This window comes from Lemur catta, chromosome 3 (assembly GCF_020740605.2).
Source record: "Lemur catta isolate mLemCat1 chromosome 3, mLemCat1.pri, whole genome shotgun sequence".
NCBI lineage: Eukaryota > Metazoa > Chordata > Mammalia > Primates > Lemuridae > Lemur > Lemur catta.
This window is the reverse complement of record NC_059130.1, coordinates 40,915,221-40,937,096: the sequence shown is the minus strand read 5'-3', so window position 1 is coordinate 40,937,096 and position 21,876 is coordinate 40,915,221. Positions and strand designations below refer to the sequence as shown.

General features: G+C 33.6%; 2 protein-coding genes across 5 annotated transcripts in view; both read left to right on the top strand.

Moving 5' to 3' along the window:
• RABGAP1L (RAB GTPase activating protein 1 like) overlaps positions 1–21,876 on the top strand; it is a 646,139-nt gene that overhangs the window by 262,052 nt on the left and 362,211 nt on the right. The gene's annotated exons all lie outside the window — the stretch shown is intronic.
• On the top strand, positions 9,879–11,575 carry GPR52 (G protein-coupled receptor 52). Its single transcript, XM_045547318.1, has one exon. The coding sequence runs from the start codon at positions 10,025–10,027 to the stop codon at positions 11,108–11,110; it is 1,086 nt and encodes a 361-aa protein (XP_045403274.1). The 5' UTR covers positions 9,879–10,024; the 3' UTR covers positions 11,111–11,575.

The following is a 21,876-nucleotide window of genomic DNA, read 5'->3' as shown; positions in this document are numbered from 1 at the left end:
ATGTTTTGCTAATGTTTTCTTCCTGTCTTTTGGTTTACTAACTAATTTTCTTAATGATGTCTCTTGATAAGCAGAATTTTAAGTATAATTTATTAAATTTTTCTTTTATGGTTAGTGCTTCTAGTATTCTAAGAAATCTTCATCTATTCTTCTATCATGAAGATCTTCTTTCTTCTTCTAGAATGTTTTTCTTTTAGAAGCTATATATTTGTGGTTTCAGTTTTCTTTTTGTTTTGTTTAGATCTATGATCCATCTCAACTAAATTTTTATGTATGGTATGAAGAAGTGGTGGTCTAAATTAATTTTTTTCCCAGATGGACATTAAAATTTTTCTAGTACCATTTACTGAAAAAATTTTCCATTCGCCTGACTTGTTTCAGAGTTTTTACTCTATTGTTTTCACTGATATTTTCGTTTATCCTTATGCCAGTCTTGACTACTGTGGCTTTACAGTAAGTCATGAAATCAGGTTGTGCCAGTCTTATAACTTTATTTTTTGTTTTCTTTCCCAAGATTGTTTTAGCTATTCTGGATCCTTTGTGTTTACATATATATTTTAGAATTAGCAACTTGTGGATTCTACAAAAATACCTGTTTCAGTTTTAATTTGTTTAACAATCAATATTTAGGTCAATTTGGGGAAACTGACATTTTTAATGTGGAATCTTCTGTTCTATAGCATATAATACTATAAAGATAGTATTTCTCTCCATTTATTTAGGACCTTTTAATTTTTCTCAATGACATTTTATAAGTTTTCAGGGTAGTCTATCCCCATTTTCTTTTTTTTTGAGGCTATTTTAAATGGTTTTTGTTTTAATATTCTGTTTCCTATCATTTGTTGTAAGTATATAAAACACACTGGTTTTTATATATTGACCATGTATTCTGAAACAGTGTACTCAGTTATAATGGGCCCTTGGAAAGATTTTTTGGTATTTCTTATGTATATAATTATGTCTTCCTTTTCTTATATGGCCTTTATTTCTTTTTCTTGCCTATTGTACTGTCTAGGACCTCTAGTACAATGTGCAAAGAAGTGGTGAGAGCAAACAGCCTTGCGTTGTTCTCAATCCTAGAGAGAAAGCATTTAATCTTTCACTGGATAAATATATGGAGACCAGATTTTATAGATCTATTAGGACCTTATCCTAAGGTCAGTGTAAAAAGCACTGAAGTATTCTAAACAGGGGAGTGACATGATCTGGTTTGCATTTCAGAAATAATATTCTGTTTTGTGGATAGTGGATTGACGAGAGGCTACAAATACTTCAGGAAGACCAGATTAGAATCCACTGAAGTAGTCCAAGCACAAGATGATGCTAGCTTGCCTAGGATAATGACAGTCGAGAGGAAGAAAAGTTAACAGATTAGAGGAATAGTTGAGGAAATAGATAAATTCTGCATGCATGCACCTTTTGGTACCTTTTAAAATACATTAAAAGACAACAACTTTAACTTCTATTTGTTTACTTTTATGACACTACATTGTGTTTGCAGTTCTCTTTGATGGTCATTGCCTACTATTTATCCTATTTGCCATTGATAGCTAATGACTCTCTTTTGCTTTGCTATTTGGGTCCTATTGAGTAGTTGTTTGCATTGACTGGCCATTTAATAATGAAATATTGATAAATACAAAAGAACATGTAAAATATATCTAATGTATAAGTAAAAAATAAAATGCCTGTGATGTATCATCTAATAAAGTTATACAGTTTGGGCTGTTAGAAGTAATTGTGAAGTAATCTCAAATAATGATTCCTCTTAGATATTTTCTGATTATCATTCATCAGTTGAAAGGAGAAGGAGGTGGTTGATAATGATTATAAAAAAATGGCAATAATAAAACATCTAATGACCCCTAAAATGAAGAGAATTATGCCTAATATAAAAACATAATAGTATGCTTTATGTAATGAACTATGTAAATATATTAGTACTCATTTGTCATTAGAGCGTCACATTATAAATTGGTTCCTATTATAATCAGATCTGGAAAAAAGACAGAAAAGAAGAAAAGTTGGAGGCTGGTAGAGTCAGTTGAGAAAAAGAAAAAAAATTACCTATTAAAGCTACTAAAGCTTTTTTGTTTTGAAGTTGGTGTAAGGAAAGAAGGCGGCTTACTGGGTCAAAGACACTGCTTCTTAAACTCTCCATGTCATATTATCATATACTTTTGGAAACATATGCAATTATGGACTATTTATAGTATTTCTAGATTCAAGTCCTTGCTGGTGATTATTTTTTAGAAATAAATATGTCAAACTAAAGCGATCTAGTATTTGAATTTCTCTAAATGAGATTTTTTGCAATTTCCCTAATTTTAGAAATATTATGATTCAAACTGTTTTGAAATGTGCAAAGGCTAAACTTTTTCAATGATTTTGTAGTAAGGCTTACTCTTTAACTTTTCTTTATATGGAATGTGAGATTTATCTATGTTCATGAATATTTATGAACTATAATTTTATTTTTAATATTTATTGTTATTATATTATAAAGTGTTAGATCTGATTGTGTTTGATTTTAATGGTTTTAGTTATCTTTAAAATCAAAATCTCCCTTAAAATCAAAATTCTCCCTTAAAAACAGGACTTTCTTGCCCTTTTGCATTATTGACTTTTCAAACCTAAACATGGTATGCATTCTAAGATTATTCTAACATGTCTTATAAATATTTCTGATAATGAAAAATACATTTACCATTCTATATTTCACCTAAATCCCCAAAGACTTTGGTGATAACATTGTCTTCCTAAAAGGCAGTTCAACAGGGAGGAAAGAATAAGGCTTTCTATTCTTTAGAAATAATTTTTAATTGATACATAATTGTATGTATTTATGGGGTACATGTGATACTTTGATACATGCATACAATTTATAATAATCAAATCAGGGAAATTGGGATATCCATCACCTCAAACATTTATCATTTCTTGTGTTGGGAACATTCTAAATCTTCTATTCTAGCTATTTTGAAAACCACAGTAAGTTCTTTTTTTTTTTTTTGACAGAGTCTCACTCTGTTGCCCGGGCTAGAGTGCCATGGCATCAGCCTAGCTCACAGCAACCTCAAACTCCTGGGCTCGAGCAATCCTCCTGCCTCAGCCTCCCGAGTAGCTGGGACTACAGGCATGTGCCACCATGCCCGAATAATTTTTTTTCTGTATATATTTTTTTAGCTGTCCGTATAATTTCTTTCTATTTTTAGTAGAGACGGGGTCTCGCTCTTGCTCAGGCTGGTCTCGAACTCCTGAGCTCAAATGATCCACCCGCCTCGGCCTCCCAGAGTGCTAGGATTATAGGCGTGAGCCACTGTGCCTGGCCTACAGTAAGTTCTTTTTTTTTTTTTTTTTATTTTTATTTTTATTTTTTTTGAGACAGAGTCTCACTTTGTTGCCCGGGCTAGAGTGAGTGCCGTGGCATCAGCCTAGCTCACAGCAACCTCAGACTCCTGGGCTTAAGCGATCCTACTGCCTCAGCCTCCCGAGTAGCTGGGACTACAGGCATGAGCCACCATGCCCGGCTAATTTTTTTTTGTATATATATTTTTAGTTGGCCAGATAATTTCTTTCTATTTTTAGTAGAGACGGGGTCTCACTCTTGCTCAGGCTGGTCTCGAACTCCTGACCTCGAGCGATCCACCCGCCTCGGCCTCCCAGAGCTAGGATTACAGGCGTGAGCCACCGCGCCCGGCCAACAGTAAGTTCTTGTTAACTACAGTTGCCTACTGTGCTATCAAACACAAGGACTTATTTCATCTATCTAACTATATTTTTGTACACATTAACCAACCTCTCTTCATTTCCTTCTCCCCCTACCCTTCTGAGCCTCTAGTAATCACCATTTTACTCACTACCTCAAGGAAATTAATCTTTTTAGTTCCTACATATGAGTGACAACATGCAATATTTCTATTTCTGTGCCTGCCTTATGTCTCTTAACATAATGTCCTCCATTTCTATCCATGTTGTTATAAATGACAGGATTTTATTCTTTTTTATGGCTGAATAATATTCCACTGTGTGTGTGTGTGTGTGTGTGTGTGTGTGTATCTTTGCTGTTGTGAATAGTACTGCAGTAGACATGAGAATGCAATATCTCTTTGATACACTGATTTCCTTTCTTTTAGATATATATCCAGCAGTGAGATTGGTGGATCATATGGTAGTTCTAATTTTAGTTTTTTGAGGAACCTCCATACTGTTTTCCATAGTTGCTGTGCTAATTTACATTCCCACTAAAATTGTGTAAGAGTTCCCTTTTCTTCGCATCCTTGCCAACATCTGTTATTTTCTTTTTGACAACAGGCATTTTAACTGGGGTGAAATGATATCTCATTGTGTTTTTAAATATGCATTTCCCTGATTATTAGTGATGTTGAGCATTTTTTTCATACACATGTTGGCAATTTGTATGTCGTCTTTTGCGAAATGTCTATGCAGATATTTCCCCACTTTTTAATTGGATTGCATAGGGTTATTTTGCTATTGAGTTGTTAGAGTTACTTATATATTCTGGTTATTAATCCCTTGTTGGATGGATAGTTTGCAAATATTTTCTCCCATTCTCTAGGTTGTATCTTCATTCTGTTGATTGTTTCCTTTGCTGTGCAGAAGTTTCTTAGTTTGATTAGTTTGATATAATCCCATTTGTCTGTTTTTGCTTTCGTAGCCTGTGATTTTGAGATCTTACTAAAAAAATCCTTGCCCAGACCAATGTCCTGAAGTATTTCCTTAGTTTTTCTTTTAGTAGTTTTATACTTTCAGGTCTTACATTTAAGTCTTTAATCCATTTTGATTTGATTTTTGTATATGGTGAGAGAAGTCTACTTTCATTCTTCTGCGTATGGATATCCAGTTTTCCCTGTATCCTTGTCCTTTCCTCAATATATGTTCTTGGCACCTTAGTTGAAAATGAGTTGGCTGTAAATGCATGGATTTATTTCTGGCTTCTCTGTTATGTTCGATTCAGTCTATATGTGTGTTTTTATGCCAGTACCATGCTGTTTTAGTTACTGTAGCTTTGTAATATATTTTGAGTCAGGTGGTGTGTTGCCTTTAGCTTTGTTCTTTCTACTTAAGATTGTTTTGGCTTTTCAGGGTCTTTTGTGGTTCCATACAAATTTTAGGATTATTTTTTCTATGTCTGTGAAGAATGTCTTTGGTATTTTGATAGGGATTGTATTAGATCACTTTGGGTAGTATTATCACTTTAACAATATTCTTCCAATCCATGAACATGACATATCTTCCCATTATTTTTTGTGTGTGTCATCTTCAATTTTTCATCAGTGTTTTATAGTTTTCCTTACATAGATTTTTCACTTCTTTGGTTATATTTATTCCTAGGTATTTTATATTCTTTATAGCTATTATATATGGGATTGCTTTCTTGATTTCTTTTAGATTATTTGCTGTTGATGCAGAGAAATGCTACTGATTATTGTATGTTAATTTTATATCCTGCAACTTTACTGAATTTCTCTGTTCTAAAGATTTTTGGTGGAGTCTTTATGTTTTTCTAAATATAAGATCATGTTGTCTGCAAACAAGGATGATTTCTTTCTCTTGTCTAATTGCTCCAGCCAAGACTTCCAGTACTATGTTGTGTAACAGTTTTGAGAGCTTTTATCATGAGGGGATGTTGAATTTTGTTGAATGCTTTTTCATTATATATTGAGAAGATCATTTGGTTTTTGTCCATTCTGTTAATGTGATGTATTACATTTATTGATTTGCATATGGTGACCCATTCTTACATCTCTAGGATTAATTTCACTTGACCATGGTGAATGATCTTTTTAACGTGTTGTTGAATTTGGTTTGCTCATGCTTGATTAAGGATTTTTGTGTTTGTGCTCTTCAAGGATACTGGCTTGTAGGTTTCTTTTTTTATTGTTTCCAAGTCTGGTTTTGGTATCAGGGTAGTGCTGGCCTCTTAGAATGAGTTTGGAAATATTCCATCCTCTTCAATTTTTTGGAATAGTTTGAGTAGAATTAGCATTAGTTTTTTAAATGTTTGGTAGAATTTAGGGGTGAAGCTTTCAGGTTCTGGGCTTTTCTTTGATGGGAGACTTTTTGTTACTGTTTCAATCTCTTGTTATTGATCTGTTCGGGTTGTCTGTTCCTTCATGGTTGAGTCTTGGTAGGTGATATGTATCCAGAAATTTATTCATTTCTTTTAGGTTTTCCAATTTGTTGGTATGTAGTTATCCATAATTGTCTCTAATAATCCCTTGTGTTTCTATGGTATTAGTTTTAATGTCTCCTTTTTCCTCTCTGATTTTATTTGGGTCTTCTCTCTCCTTTTTTTGGTCTAACTAAAGGCTTGTCACTTTTGTTTATCTTTTCAAAACAGAAACTGTTTTGTTGATCTTTTGTATTTATTTTAGTCTTAATTTTATTTATTTCTGCACTTCATTATTTCTTTCCTTCTACTAACTTTGGGTTTGGTGTGTTCTTTTCTAATTCTTTGAAGTACATCATTAGGTTGTTTATTTGAAGTCTTTCTACTTTTTTTAAAGCATTTCCTGTTAGTATTGCTTTTGCTATAACTCATAGGTTTTGGTATGTTGTATTTCCATTTTCATTTGTTTCAAGAATTTTTTAAATTTCCTTCTTAATTTTTTCATTGACCCACTGGTCATTCAGGAGCATGTTGCTTAATTTCCATGTATTTGTACAGTTTCCAAAGTTCCTCTTGTTACTGAATTTTAGTTTTATTCCATTGTAATCAGGAAGGATACTTGTTACAATAGAAATAATTTTTATGAAATCTGAGATAATTCTTCTAAGACATTTTCTTACTGGCAGCCATAAGTAGAAAAGAGAGGGTGGAGTTTATTAAAATGGAGTTAAGACTGATAATTTTCACGTGTTTCAATCCCAGTTTGTAGTTTTGTAATTGTAAGCAAGTTATACTTACCTTCTCTGGTACCCACTTAATTCATTTGGAAAGTGATAATGATGATACCTACTTCGTAGAGTTTTAAGGATTTTGTAGAGAAAAAATATATGAAGCTGATAGCACAATGCTTGGCACATAGAACATGCTCAACAAATGTTAGTTATCTTTCATTTTTATCTTAATTTTCCTGATTTATTTTAATTCTGCAATAATTTATAAATTAGTAATGTCACATTAAAGAAAAGTGCTGACCCCATTAAAAATATGCTTAAAATAGTGAAAGTTTATGTGTAGTAAGTCAAAATAAACAAATATTGTTAATATCCATAATATATTTGAGTTTAATTTGCTTTCTTCTAACTTGGGTATGTGTAGCTCAAGCACTTATGCCAAATTTCCTTCCCCCTTTGACCCTTTTTTAATATTAGGATAAAAAGTGGACTAAGCAATCTTTCTATTTATTCTGATGCCTATACTTTTCTAAGATCATATTTGACCTTAAATATTTCTCTGAATAGATTTTACTATAGTGTATTAGTTCCTGTGCTTTGCTTGTACAGTTAAATATATCAAACTCAGCAATTTTGTGTGGGTGTGGCAGGGATTGGAGAGATTAGTAAATGACTTTTAACTTGTAGTCATCAAAATATAACTATATATTTTAGAGAGAAAAAATAGTAGTCATATGTCTTGAGTTCATGAAAACTTGGCTGATTTTTAATAATTAATAAGTTTTTTCTGCCAGTGAGCATTAGATTACTGCTGACTTTTTAGAGTCATAGTACCTTGTGGTAGTTTCTCTACAGGGTTTAAAGGTGTATGCCAGTTTTGTTTTGTTTTTTTTTCCTGTCCTGTCCCTAGGAAATCATCCTTACAAATGCTATAAGGAGATTACCTCTAGAAGTTCATAAATGCCATTAATATATTATAGGGATTGGTCAGTTCCATTGTCTTCTTTTGTCAATCTTGATCGGAGCTTGCCGAGTAAGTCTATAAGCCTGCATGTGCCTGGCAACTGTTACCTAGTGACAGTTTCAGCTGCAGTAGCCATTGGCTGTGCTGTTGATTGGGGCAGGAGGACCGAGTCACCTTTCTGATGGTGAGTTCTTCTGCATCAGCCCAGGATGAGGAGGAGGAGCAGGGCTCGGGCTCAGGTGGAAGCATTGATGCTGAGAGATTGTGAAGAATATACTGACAGCATCCTTGTAACTGCATCACACAGTAAATCGGACTTCTGAATCAAGCAGCCCAGCCTAGCAGCTGATAAGAGTGAATGTAGGTGAGAAGCATTACCTTATTCCTGTTACAAGAGAACTATTTTGTGATAGCTGAAAGTAGGAATGTACAAGGAGAAGTATCCTGTGGCTATTATAAAAGAAGAAGGACTTGCCTGACTTTGTGGTGCAGGAGAAAATAACTTTCAGAAGAATGCTTTCTACTAAGCTGCTGCATCGTTCCTGGAGGAAATGTTTTTATTACTAGTGAATGTTATTTCTTCAAAAGGTATTACAATAAAGACTCACAAGAGACTCTCTGAAATGCCTTTGCTTTAAAAAAAGACTTTGGCAAATGTAAAGCTGATATCAGAATGACCTTGGAAGCCTTTTGGATGGATTCTATCCTGCCAGCCTTTCGGTATTTCAAACTCTAGGTTTGAACTCATCTTGATGCTTTAGAGGTATTTTAAAACAAGCCTATCTTGCAACCTACCTAATACCCCCTGTATTAATTGAGCACCTGCTCAAAATAGAATACAGAAATAGAAGAGGCATTTTCTTAACATATGGCTGCTACATAATTGCAAATATAATAAATAAGGTAAATTTCCATTTTCAGAAAATTTGGTTGAAGTAATGATTTAATGTGTTAATCATCTACTGAAAATAGAAAAGGTATAACAAATAGAATATGAAGCCTACTATAAATACCAAAGTAATAAATAATGGCAGCATTTCTAGTCAAATAAACTCAGAGTGTAAAGTTTTTATTATTTTCTAAATTTCATATATATTTATGTATATTTGTGAGATATGAGTATGGTTACAAATATGAGAAATAACTTTGAGCTATATATTTTATTATGCTCCATTGTAAGGAAGATGGCATATCAAATAATGAAAGTTATTTTCAGTTATGGATGCCAATAAAAATATTTCTTTTCATTTTAAAAAGGAAGAAGTATAATTTACATTGCTGTTAGTAGCACCAGTAACTGTAGTGGACTAAAATTGTTTTCTTCTAAATGCTTAAAAATGCATGCAGAATTAAAACTGCAGACTTTTATCATATTTTTTCAGGTGTCAATCCATTAATTCATTGTATATTATCTTCCCTATTGGAAAAATACTTTTTTCTCATGAGAGTTATAGGGCAATCTGGAGTCTGTTTGTTACCCCTATTCTGCTCCTTTGTGCCCATAAAGAGATGTCTTTTCAAATTAACCTTGATAGAGTTGTTTTTCTTAGATTTAAAAAAAAATGAGAGAGAAATAGATCATAAAGTTGCCCCACTAGCATCAAACCCTGAACTGAGCCCAAAGACAGTCTTTGCCACAGTGAACTTTTTCTTAGCTTTTCAAGCAAATCTGAGATCTTACCTAAATTCTAAAATATGAATGCCTTTTTCATCATAGATGAAACAGAAAGCCTGAGACAATTTAAGATTTTTCCTTTTCTCATTCTTTCTAGTTGATCCCTAAGAAACTACAGGAGAACAAATGACCCATGGAAGCTTTTCTTCCCTAGGAAATTGTTTTTTTTCTTTTTACAGATTTAATTTTTCTTAGTGCAAGATAATAAATCCATTTTTTCTAGAAGTGCCTTGTGTCTACAAAAACTTCGTTGAGAGGACCAAAGGAAGCTAATCAGTGACCTCTTTTCACCTCCTTTCTAGCTTACCTCTCTCCCTTCCCCCCCAAAGCTGAGGTGTGTCACTGCTGCACTGAGGTTGATGAAGAGACTTGAGCACTCTCTGGGACTCTCAGCTGTGACAGAAGCACTAACACTGTCTACCGAAGCAGGTTCTGAAGCACTCATGTGCAGCGTTTAACAGATGCTGGGCAGGGCACCTGCTTGCTGTAGCCAAGACTGCAGGTTTCTTTAATTCCAAGCCATGAATGAATCCAGGTGGACTGAATGGAGGATCCTGAACATGAGCAGTGGCATTTTGAATGTGTCCGAGCGTCACTCCTGCCCACTTGGATTTGGCTACTACAGTGCAGTGGATGTCTGCATCTTCGAGACAGTTGTTATTTTCTTGCTGACATTTCTAATCATTGCTGGGAATTTAACAGTTATCTTTGTCTTTCATTGTGCTCCACTCTTACATCATTATACTACCAGCTATTTTATTCAGACGATGGCATATGCTGACCTTTTCGTTGGAGTTAGCTGCTTGGTTCCTACTCTCTCACTTCTCCACTACTCCACAGGTGTCCACGAGTCATTGACTTGCCAGGTTTTTGGATATATCATCTCAGTTCTAAAAAGTGTTTCCATGGCATGTCTTGCTTGCATCAGTGTGGATCGCTATCTTGCTATAACCAAGCCTCTTTCCTACAATCAACTGGTCACCCCTTGTCGCCTGAGAATTTGCATTATTTTGATCTGGATCTACTCCTGCCTGATCTTCTTGCCTTCCTTTTTTGGCTGGGGGAAACCTGGTTACCATGGTGACATTTTTGAATGGTGTGCCACATCTTGGCTCACCAGTGCCTATTTTACTGGCTTTATTGTTTGTTTACTTTATGCTCCTGCTGCCTTTGTTGTCTGTTTCACCTATTTCCACATTTTCAAAATTTGCCGGCAGCACACCAAAGAGATAAATGACCGAAGGGCTCGATTCCCCAGCCATGAGGTAGATGCCTCTAGAGAGACTGGACACAGCCCTGACCGTCGCTACGCCATGGTTTTGTTTAGGATAACCAGTGTATTTTACATGCTGTGGCTTCCTTATATCATTTACTTTCTTCTAGAAAGCTCCCGGGTCTTAGACAATCCGGCACTGTCCTTCCTAACAACCTGGCTTGCTATAAGTAATAGTTTTTGTAACTGTGTAATATACAGCCTCTCCAACAGCGTTTTCCGGCTAGGCCTCCGAAGACTGTCTGAGACAATGTGCACATCTTGTATGTGTGTGAAGGATCAGGAAGCACGAGACCCCAAACCTAGGAAACGGGCTAATTCCTGCTCCATTTGAGGATGACTACATAGTAAATCAAATGAAATCTGACAGTGGTTTTGGATCATAGTCTTGATGCATCTGGAAATTTGCCACCATAGAAATATTTACTTGAATAGTTGACTGTGAAGTGAAAAATGAGACTAAAGGTTTCTTCTCTTTTTCCTTTTTCATGGAAGAAACTGAAGGAAAGGACGTATAGAGGATTATTTCATGAGATAATTATAGTGTGTGAGTATAATTGTGCAGTAATAGGAAAAATTAAGCAATGAGGATGAAAAAAAAAATCTCAAATCTTTTCTAGGACATGAGCAAGCCCCTCGGCATCTCTCTGTCTCTCTGTCTTACTATACTCTCTGCCTCTTTGTCTCTCGTTTTGTCTCTGTTTTGCTCACTCTTTGTGTTTTTGGAAGTTATTACTTATATAAATTGCCCTTTATAGAAAAATGCTACATATTATATATGTGTTAAAGAATAATCTTTTGCATCAAAGTGTACTTTTAAACACACTCATCTGCCATCCATTAGTAATCTCTTCATGGAGGATGTGCAGTAAGCATGGTATTTTATTACTTGCCACACAACCCCTTTGCTTATGTTTTTATAATCTTCTCTGTAGCACAGATTATCTGCTAGGAACAAATAGAAACAGTATTTCTGTTTCTCTGGGTAAAATGACATTTGCTTTTTCCCCTTTTCCAAACAGCCTGCTATTCTTTTTTTTTTTCTTCTTCTGTCTTTCTTTTTCTCAATCTGCATCCTTTGGTACCTTCAGAAATATCTTAGCTAATGAAAGAATCTACTGTATAAAGCAAGCATAATGTTAAATAATTTATTCTTTTCAACAAAGCAATCTGGTAGTCTGTTAAATATTTTTAATGATTTTTGGAAACATTTTTATCTGGTTCCTTTTAAATTCATGTGCCTAAAAGTGTTGGGTTTTTTGTTTGTTTGTTTGTTTTGTTTTGTTTTGTTTTTTTGCTATAGTAAAGCTTTGTTTTTCTTTAAGAAAACCCACAAGTAATTTTAATGCAGATGCAGAGTACTCACTCACCCGGCAGTGAGGTATCAATCTTAATGCTACTTGGAATGTCCTGTTTAAAAAAAAACAAACAGTAAAACATTAATCTTTCTGTGTTAGGTCTACAATAGCTTACTGCTGTGTCCACTAGTCATTTGTGTGATATCCGTTTGCACATACGATACTTATTACAGCAAAGAAAATGTAAATTATATTATGTGATCTGTGCCTAATGTTTTCTTAGCACAATATATAGATCAATGTTGTTTAAGTTGTCAACATTGGAAAAAGTATATACAAAAACTTATTTTAAGAGAAAAATACTTTTGTGTAGTTGTTATTTAGATATTTATACTAGACAAAGCTGCGTTTTTAGTGCTGCTGAGAATATAATATACTTTATCAAATACAGGTAAGAGCTGTCAGTATTTTATTTTGTAATGATCTGTTTTCAGATGCAGAGATTAACTTATTTTTTAGTGTGCTAAATGAGATTGTGTAATAAATTGTCAGGGGTTTAGATATAGTAAAGTGGCATTTGGGGAATTAGTAGTGAAACAGGTATGAGCAGTAAAACAGCTAAATCTTACTTTTTTATCATAAGTTTCTTGCCTGAAAGATATTTTAGAATTTATATCAAACTACTGAGTATTTTTCTTCTCAGCATTTTTGATTTCTTTGTTTTATGAAATGCATTTAATGAAATGTGCCTATGACTCTTCAATTAGAAGCCAGCCAACCATGTTAGCACACTGGTGGTTTGACTTCAGAAGTCCTTTAGTAGAAATACTGTCATTTTATTGAGGTTGTTCTGAACCCCTGTATATTTTTAAACATGTACAAAAGGTTTAAAATAAAGAATAAAATAGTATTCTATATATCAAAATCAGACTTTGCTTCAGTTTAATGAAACACTTCCTTAGAACAAGAGTTTACTTGTTTGGGAATCAAAATCTTATTGTTTTACACTCTGTAGCTTGAGTTTATATTTATTCTTGTTCCCTGTTTGCTTGACAGTGGCGTCATGGATGAGTTAAAGTGTGCCTTTTAAATTCAGACCAGTTCAAGGAAAACATAAAGTTCAAGGAAACGTAGTACTGCTAACTTTTCTGGTGTAGTAAATAAAACCTTCAACATTGTACATATTATTTGGGAATCAGATTTTGATTTCTTTGGTTTAGGGTGTAAGTGTTGTTCGAAAAGACCTAATAGATCCTGTGTACAGAAATCCTGAGGCCATACTACTGTATTTTCCCCTTCTGGCTTTTCCTGTGCCAGGCTCGGTGTTAAGTTTTACATGTGTTATAACATTTAATCCTCACTGCAACCTTTTGAGATAGTTGTGTTAACGTTCCCACTGCAGAGACGAAGAAACTAAAGAAAAGTCATTTATTCAGAGTTACTCAACTAGTCAGTAGCAGAGATTCCCGCACACTCTGTAGGCCTTGAGCCAAAAGCTGTGCACTTCACCAGCACAGCTGCACTGTTTTCTCTTCATGATCCTTCAAACCTTTGTGCCTTTGTACATTATCCCTACAAAAATTTCTGAGTTTTATTTCTCTTTTCTTGCCCTAAGTCTTTTGCTTCAGTTCTTTTCTTGTGATATCTTTTTCTTTGGTCTTCTGTTTCTTTTATTAAAACAGCAATCTGATAAGCTCAAACTACCAATTTAGTCTATAATCAAACTGAAACTCTTGATATTACTTTTGTTCATTTTTGTTGTTTTCCTTGAATAGCTTTTTCAAATGTCTATGAATTTCTTTTTCAAAACAATGTTTTTTTGAAGGGAAAGGGTGGAAAGGAAAGGCCTCATCATAGGCTGAATGAGACAAGTACTAGGATTAGGTTCTTCATTTACTGCAGTGTTTCATGTGCACCTCTAAGGCAAGCCCCTTAACTTCCTTTTGACGTATTTTAATGTGTTTATAAAATAAGGTAATACTTATTTCAAAACTGTCTTTTTTAGGTTAATGTGTTTTAAGAATAGAAAGCATAACTGTTATTCCCATCATATTCTGTGGTAATTATCCTGTTTTGTTATAAATGATAGCCAAAAAATAAAATAATGCTCTATGCTTTTATTATACTTTAGCATTCTATTATTTGTGTAGTTGTTTCTAAAGTTATAGAGTATTGGAAGTCTTTTAATTTACTAATGTATGAAACCTGGGCTGAAATCCCGGTGCTCATAAGCTGCTTGGCCTTAGGTAAGATACTGAATGTCCCAAAACCTTATTTTTGGCATTGACAAAAAAAAAAAAAAAAAAAAAAATGAGCCAGAGACTTGTACCTCCCTGTTCAGCTGGATTTGGGGACTAAATGAGATTTTGTAGTGTAAGTGCCTAGCACAGCTCCTGACACACAGAGAGTGGTCAGAATGTGGTGGCAGCTATTTTATTATCTTCGTGGATGCCATGTTTACTACCATCACAATTTAAGGGTCACTAATCCCATTCAAATAGAATTAATTCATTGCACATTAGGTTTTTCTAAGATAGCATATTTTTTTCCCAAATCTTTTTAAACTTAAATTTTGAGTTAAACTCAGATACTTTAAATATGGAAAAGTTTCATAATTTCTGAAAGCTCATTTCCCAGGAATAATTATTCCTGAAGACATCATTTGAGATTAAAGATATCTAGCAAAAAGATGTTGAGATGAGGCAGTCAAGGATGATTCTGAGATTAACCTACCTCCCTATTTTATTATATTAAATATGCCTAAACATTTTTTTCTCATTAAGGTGGCAATACTAGGAAAGGATTGCCCATGGATGTCTTACCATTAGTCTTTGCATTTTAATTTTCCTCATTTATTAAAATGGAATTTGAGCTAGTTTATCTTATACTATTTATTATATGGAAGAAAGATTGATTAATAAGCTAATTTGCTCTACAGATACCATTAATTACATGAGTTTAAAAATAAATGAAGTTGTTGCCTTAAAGGATTTTCCTCTGTCCCTCCCCACCCTGGAAGCTAATCATTAGATGTGAAAAAGGTATAATTATGTAATAAGCAGATAAAAAAGATTAAAATGTGGAGAATCTCATATTATAGCATTCTGAGCATAGAATGACCTATGTTCAGGTAGGGCCTTTTTGGTGCACAGGAGCATGTGTTAGTGAGTTGATGCTATATTCTAATATGTAGGTTCCAACAGATGCTTTTTTCTCTAAACAAAACTTTATTTTAGGATTAAGAAGAATATGTAGAAAATGGCATATTCTATAACCAAATGTATACATATTGAGGAAAACAAAATGGCTAGAAAAGAAAAATTCCCTTTTTAATGTTTCTTATGAAAGATTGATTCAGTGCTAGTTTTACTCTACAATTTAATATATATAGAACTTATTTTCAACAGTAAAAGTGGTTGTCTTTTAAACCACTTAAAAGTGATGTAATAGAATTGTTTTGTTACTATTGTTTAAGATTTTTTTTTTTTTTGCAATTAACATTTGTTTCTGTCATAATCAAAAAGAATGTTAATGTATTATTAAGAAGAATGCTGAATATTTTAAAAAATATTTTGACATTTCACAAAACAGCCTGTGTTGGTAACTACAAGTAACACAATCTAGTAATGTTCCAATACCATCTTATAAAGATAGTATTTATAGAGTTGTCTGACTTCTGTAATGTTTGTTATTTCAGGTAGATTTTTCAGAGAAACCTGATGACCTTCCCCCATTATTAGATGTTCTTGACTTGTTTTTGTTTTAACGTGAATGGTCTCAAATGTTACTTGCTAAATCTGAAATGGATTTCAATCACTGTAGGATTTTTAAATGCACCATGGTTGGTACCTTACAGTATTTTTCACATCTTTAAACAACAAAAGGATGGTCCTGCATTGGGAAATTGGCTCCAGCTGGTGTGTTACCCGCATTTCCTAGATTGGCAGGATTCTGCTTTCAGTGCCCCATCTCCAGTGACCATATTTATAACTGTTTTATGGTAACTTTTATTCTGTTTTTATATGTGATTTCCTACAAAGGTGAAGAAAATCACAGTAATAAATTCATCAGGAGGCTGTTGTGTCTGATAAATATTTAAAATGCAAGGCATACGTGATATCAGTACTTTCACTATAGTAAGTGGAGCCAAATTAGTTTTTGAGATTCTATAATTCTCAAATTTTTAGAAGATAAATACCAAGAAACCCACTGCATAACGATAGAATTCATTGAATGGAAATATTTGCTAAAATTCTAAACTTCCAAAAATAATACTTTTAATTATCTATCAACTTAAGAAATTTGACCCCAGTTTTATTTTATGTTTTCTGCTTAAAACAAGTATAAATAAGGTTGATTCCAGTTAAAAATGCTCAAATGTACTTTATAAATTCAAGGTGATAGCATTATTTTAATTATGAGGCACAAAAAATACAGTAAAAAGTTGAATAGCCTGTTTTTTAAAAGTCAAAATTTATTTTTGAATGAAATGCAGAGTATAGCAAGAGATGAACAGTACCTTTGTGTGAGATTATGCCTGACACAAAGAAGTGTTCATGTTTATACTCTATATAGAATACAATTTTGAGACATTTACTTATGTTCCTAATAGAGTTTGAAGTTTAAAGTAAGTATTACTAGATCATGCATTTTATTCTAATAGCCTCTTCACAGTTATTCCGTATACTTTTAAAAGGAATTTTTAAATTAAAAATGCTAAATTGGTAAGATCGATATTGTAAATGATAGATTTGGAAAGGATTAAAGGAGAATTTGGAAAGGAGCAGTTAAAAAAATTCCTGAAAATCCTAGTTTTAATATAAAAAGCTAAATTATATTTGGATTTTTCTTACATCTATTATTTTGGCAAAGAAAGATGATTCAAAATGCTGTTTTTAGAATTGTTTGAAGTTATCAATTTCAAAATAGAGCATAGTATCTTGTATGTAAGAAACAACTTCAATATAATTTATATCTTACTTTTTGGAAAATGTTCTTCTTGCTATAGGTTAGATTTTAAAATGTAATTTATATTGTAACAGTGCAAATATATATGCACTCAAGTTTTTGCTCTCTTTGAATAGATTTTGAAGAAAAACTTGATATACCCCAAATTAGTTTTATATAATAAACTAAGTTGCCCCAAGGCCATTTTTTAAAACTTATAACATGTCCAAGATTGTAAAACTTTACTTGATTTTTAAGTTTATTTATTTGGGAATAAATCTGGAAAAGTGTATTTTGAAACTTCACATTTAGGCTGGGCATGGTGGCTCACGCCTGTAATCCTAGCATTCTGGGAGGTAGAAGTGGGAGAATTGCTTGAGCTCAGAAGTTCTAGACCAGCCTGAGCAAGAGCGAGACCCCGTCTCTATTAAAAATATAAAAAATTAGCCAGCTATGGTAGCGTGTGCCTGTAGTCCCAGCTACTCGGGAGGGTGAGGCAGCAGGATCGCTTGTGCCCAGGAGTTTTAGGTTGCTGTGAGCTAGGCTGACTCCATGGCACTGTAGCCTGGGCAACAGAGTGAGACTCTGTCTCCAAAAAAAAAAAAAAGAAAAGAAAAAGTTCATATTTAGAGGGCAGTGTTACTAAATGGGTCTTTTGATGGCTTCTTATTTCAGTCATCAACTTCCTCTATGAGCCCTCCTTTCTCTGTTTTTGAATGTGATTTAACACGTATAATTGAACAAACTATTGAAATTTATTAGAGGACTTTACCTTGATTTACTTTTATTTGTTTTAAAGTCCAGGACATCCAGTGGTAGCATGGGGGCAAATAAATGTGTGTGTGTGTTGTGTGTGTTGTAATGCTTTTACTTGTACCCAAGCTACAAAGATGGGAGGAACCCCCTATTCTCAATTTGCAATTGTTGTAAGGTGTTTAATTACTTTTACCATTGTTAGAGGTACACATTTTGTAAAGAAAACATATTAAGGTTTAAAGTAACATTCTTGGGTGGGATTAACCATATCTCAATTTTGGAATAGTAATATGGGATATATTCAAGTGTCTCACTATACCATGAGGAAAATGGAGACAAGACAACCCTCCTCTCATCAAGTGTGAGGGTTAAGAAATTATTGTAAAAAACTGCAAATTGAAATTTCAAAAACCTTAAAATTCTTTTAAACATGTATAATGCCCTTGACATTATGAATTGGGTGTATTCTAAAAGCTTTTGTGAGTAAACATTATCTCATTTCATATACAGAACTCTGAGGTAAAATTTTTTAAGTGACCCCAAGGAGAGCATATCGTTAAACAGGGATATTACTGACCGTGTGTCTTCTGTAGGAGTCGTATTGCCTGTAAAGGTTTGTAAATAGTGTACTTATGGATGGCTAGTGGTAGAGTGACCTGACCTTTCTTTTTTGAGTGGAAAATGAAGACTTAGTTGATATAGGAAAAATTCCATGTGAAATTTTATCTTTTAACTTATGAAACAATAAAAATTATTTAAACATTAACTGCATATTGAAGGTGAAATTTTGAGATTATGGACATTTTTAATGAGATTTATTATCAGCCCTGATTAGTGTTTCAATGTTTTTTAAAACAGTTTCTTGTTTATAGATGATAGTAAAAATTTATCTTTCCTTTAGAAAACAGGGCAGTCATCTGAATATATTAAGAGATATGAAGACTGAATTGAATAGTCTTTGCTGTGTATTTAAAAAACTATAGTCTTAATTATGAAGAATTGTCAAAATCACATTATTTTCGTAAAACTACTTTTAGAAAGTAATCATGTCATAGTCATGCACTTTATGTTCTGAAATTTCTTTGCAATGGATTTACAATATTGTGGAAGTCGTCATATGTTGTATTTTTCTCAAGTATTATGATGGAAAAAGTTTTGATAATTCTGGCTACAGTGCTTTATATATATTTGTGTGTAATAAATAAAATATCACTCAGGGAATCAAAGATTAATCTCAATCACTGATGTTCTAAATAAAACTGTTTTGACATATAGTTTAGTTTTATTTCAGTGATATAGTTACAGAAAATATTAAGGGAATTCAAATAAGGTAAACACAAAGTTGCCTTATAAGTGTCCTTAGATGAGACCTTTTCTTAAATAGTTTCTAGTATGTGTGTCAACTGAATATCAATAAATTTCATTGAGTTACTTGAAAAGTTTATTCTCTTAAATATTTAAAATTTTTACAACAATTTTATGGCTACTAAATTTATGCTACTTATTTAAAGAGTTTTTAAGACATTGCAAAATCCAAATTCAGATTTTTAAACTGAATTAGCTAGATATTTTTGCATTCTAAATCAACTATTAAAGATGATAAATATTTATCGATTGTGTTATGTGCAGGGCATAAATTGTGGTTCTGTGATAGTCCTGGACCCTGTTAAATCGAAGAATAATTTATTAAATTGTGGGAGGAGAGATTTATCTAATTTCTAGAATTTGAGGGAGGGATTGCAGAAAAGTCCTAGGAACAATGCAATAGATTGAAGAGATAGAGGTGTGTTTGTATGTTATAGTTCTAGAGAAACCTGGGGATATTTGAGAAGTTATTAAAGTGAAAGGAGATTAAATGTTCATTGTTCAAATTAGTACAAAAGAGCTGTGGGGAGAAAGACACAATATCTTTGGGATACAGTGTATGAAAAAGAAAATATCCTTTATGTGGATTAAATCTGATTAGAGGAAAATTATTACCTTAGGTATAGATTATAAGCTTTTAAATTAGGACAAGAATATTAACATGGGTAGAAGTAGCTCAAGGGACTGTAGTGGAACACATGGAACACATTCTACCAACTTAGGCGTCTTCCTAGGTTACTTCTTCTAGAGTTGTTTTCCCTAATATTCGTCACCTGATTATAGGTGATTATCAGTAGATGAAGTCTTTTATAACAGGCAAGTTTTAAGTTCTCTGCTAATCATATCAACCTGGTATTTTTTTAAATAATAGAATCACTCATTCATTCATTTAAGTATTTATTTGGTTTTTACTGTATGCCAGGGACTATGCCAAATTCTGTGTAAGATAATGAGATTTCTAAGTAAAATAGATTTTCAGTCTCCCAAGAGCATGTAGACTACTAGGGGATATATAGAGTATATACAGATAACTACAGGGTAAGACAGGAGTTGAGAATTTACAATTCACTGCCTACTGTAAATAAAATTTTACTGGACCATAGCCATGCCCATTATGTATTGCCCATGGCTGCTTTCATGCCTCAGTGGTGGAATTAAGTTGTTGTGATGGAGATTTTATGTCCTGCAAAGCCTAAAGTGTTTACTATCTGGCCTATTACAGAAAAAAAAAATTTGCTAACCCCTGATATAAGGCACTATAATGCCCATTATGTGGTACTCACAGTAGAATGTTGTGCTTTTATAATTGCTAAAGGATTTTATAACAAGGAATGATTAATGATTTCAATCCGATTCATTCAGACATCAAGAAAATGTCTAGCATATGGGTAAAAATCCAGACATTGATTCTTCCTCTGTGATTCCAGTGGTTTGTCAACTGAATACTTCTCTCTAATGAAACACAGATCTCCTCTTTCTAATTAGTTCTTACCTTATAAAGTTAATCTACATACTGATTTTTAGATCATTTTCCTATTTGTGTAAAGTTCTTTGCTTATAAAACTTAATTTCTAGTCTCTTTATTCAAGTTTAATAGAGCATAATCATATGTTATTTGACCTTTAAGTATGGAGTGACTAATAATTAACATTGGGTGCAATCTTCAAACATCAGAAGCATTTGTTAAACTTCTCATCAATAAATGATAATCTTATAATTTGAAAGAGTTACTTATAAATAAGCAGGTCTGTTTTGTAGTACTTTAATTAGCAGTAATACAGAAGACTAAAGAACAGAAGATCTAGCTAGATAAGAGCCATATTTGTATGCAACTCTAAAATGTATATGATTTAAGAGAATTTATAATTTTGCATTGATGTATGACATTAGTAGGCTCTTGGTAATTTATCAGTTAGGAAATAAATTGATATAGTCATACTCATGGCTAAGGTTTATTATAGCACTATGGTTTGTTTTTTTTTTATTTCAGCTCATCATAGGGGTACAAAAGCTCAGGTTATATACATTGTCCATGTCCCGCCCATCCCCCTGAGTCAGAGCCTCAAGCCTGTCCATTCTCCAGACAGTGCTCCTGGCACTCACCATGTAGTCATACCTCCATCCCCTCCCCCCACCCCCCACCTCGCCGAGTCAGCACCTTCAAGCATGACCATTCCCCAGATGGTGCGCAACGCACTCATCATGTAGGCATACACCCATCCCCTCCCCCCACCCACCCACCCCCGTCTCAGTCTGATATCCAATTGGTATCCTTCCCCGATGTGCATTTAGGTGATGATCAGGGAAACCAGTTTTCTGGTGAGTACATGTGATGCTTGTTTTTCCATTCTTGGGATACTTCACTTAATATAATGGGTTCCAACTCTCTCCAGGAGAATCAAAGAGATGTCGTATCACCGTTATTTCTTGTAGCTGAGTAATACTCCATAGTATACATATACCACAGTTTACTAATCCATTCGTGGATTGATGGGCATTTGGGTTGTTTCCACATCTTTGCAATTGTGAATGGTGCTGCTATAAACATTCGGGTACAGGTGTCTTGTTATAGAATGACTTTTGTTCCTTTGGGTAGATACCCAATAATGGGATTGCTGGATCGAATGGTAAGTCTACTTGAATCTGTTTAAAGTATCTCCATAATGCTTTCCACAGGGCTTGCACTAGTTTGCAGTCCCACCAGCAGCGTATGAGTGTTCCTGTCTCTCCGCAT

Excerpts from the sequence above, each read along its gene's own strand:
- GPR52 (XM_045547318.1), top strand. The coding sequence starts at position 10,025 with ATGAATGAATCCAGGTGGACTGAATGGAGGATCCTGAACATGAGCAGT.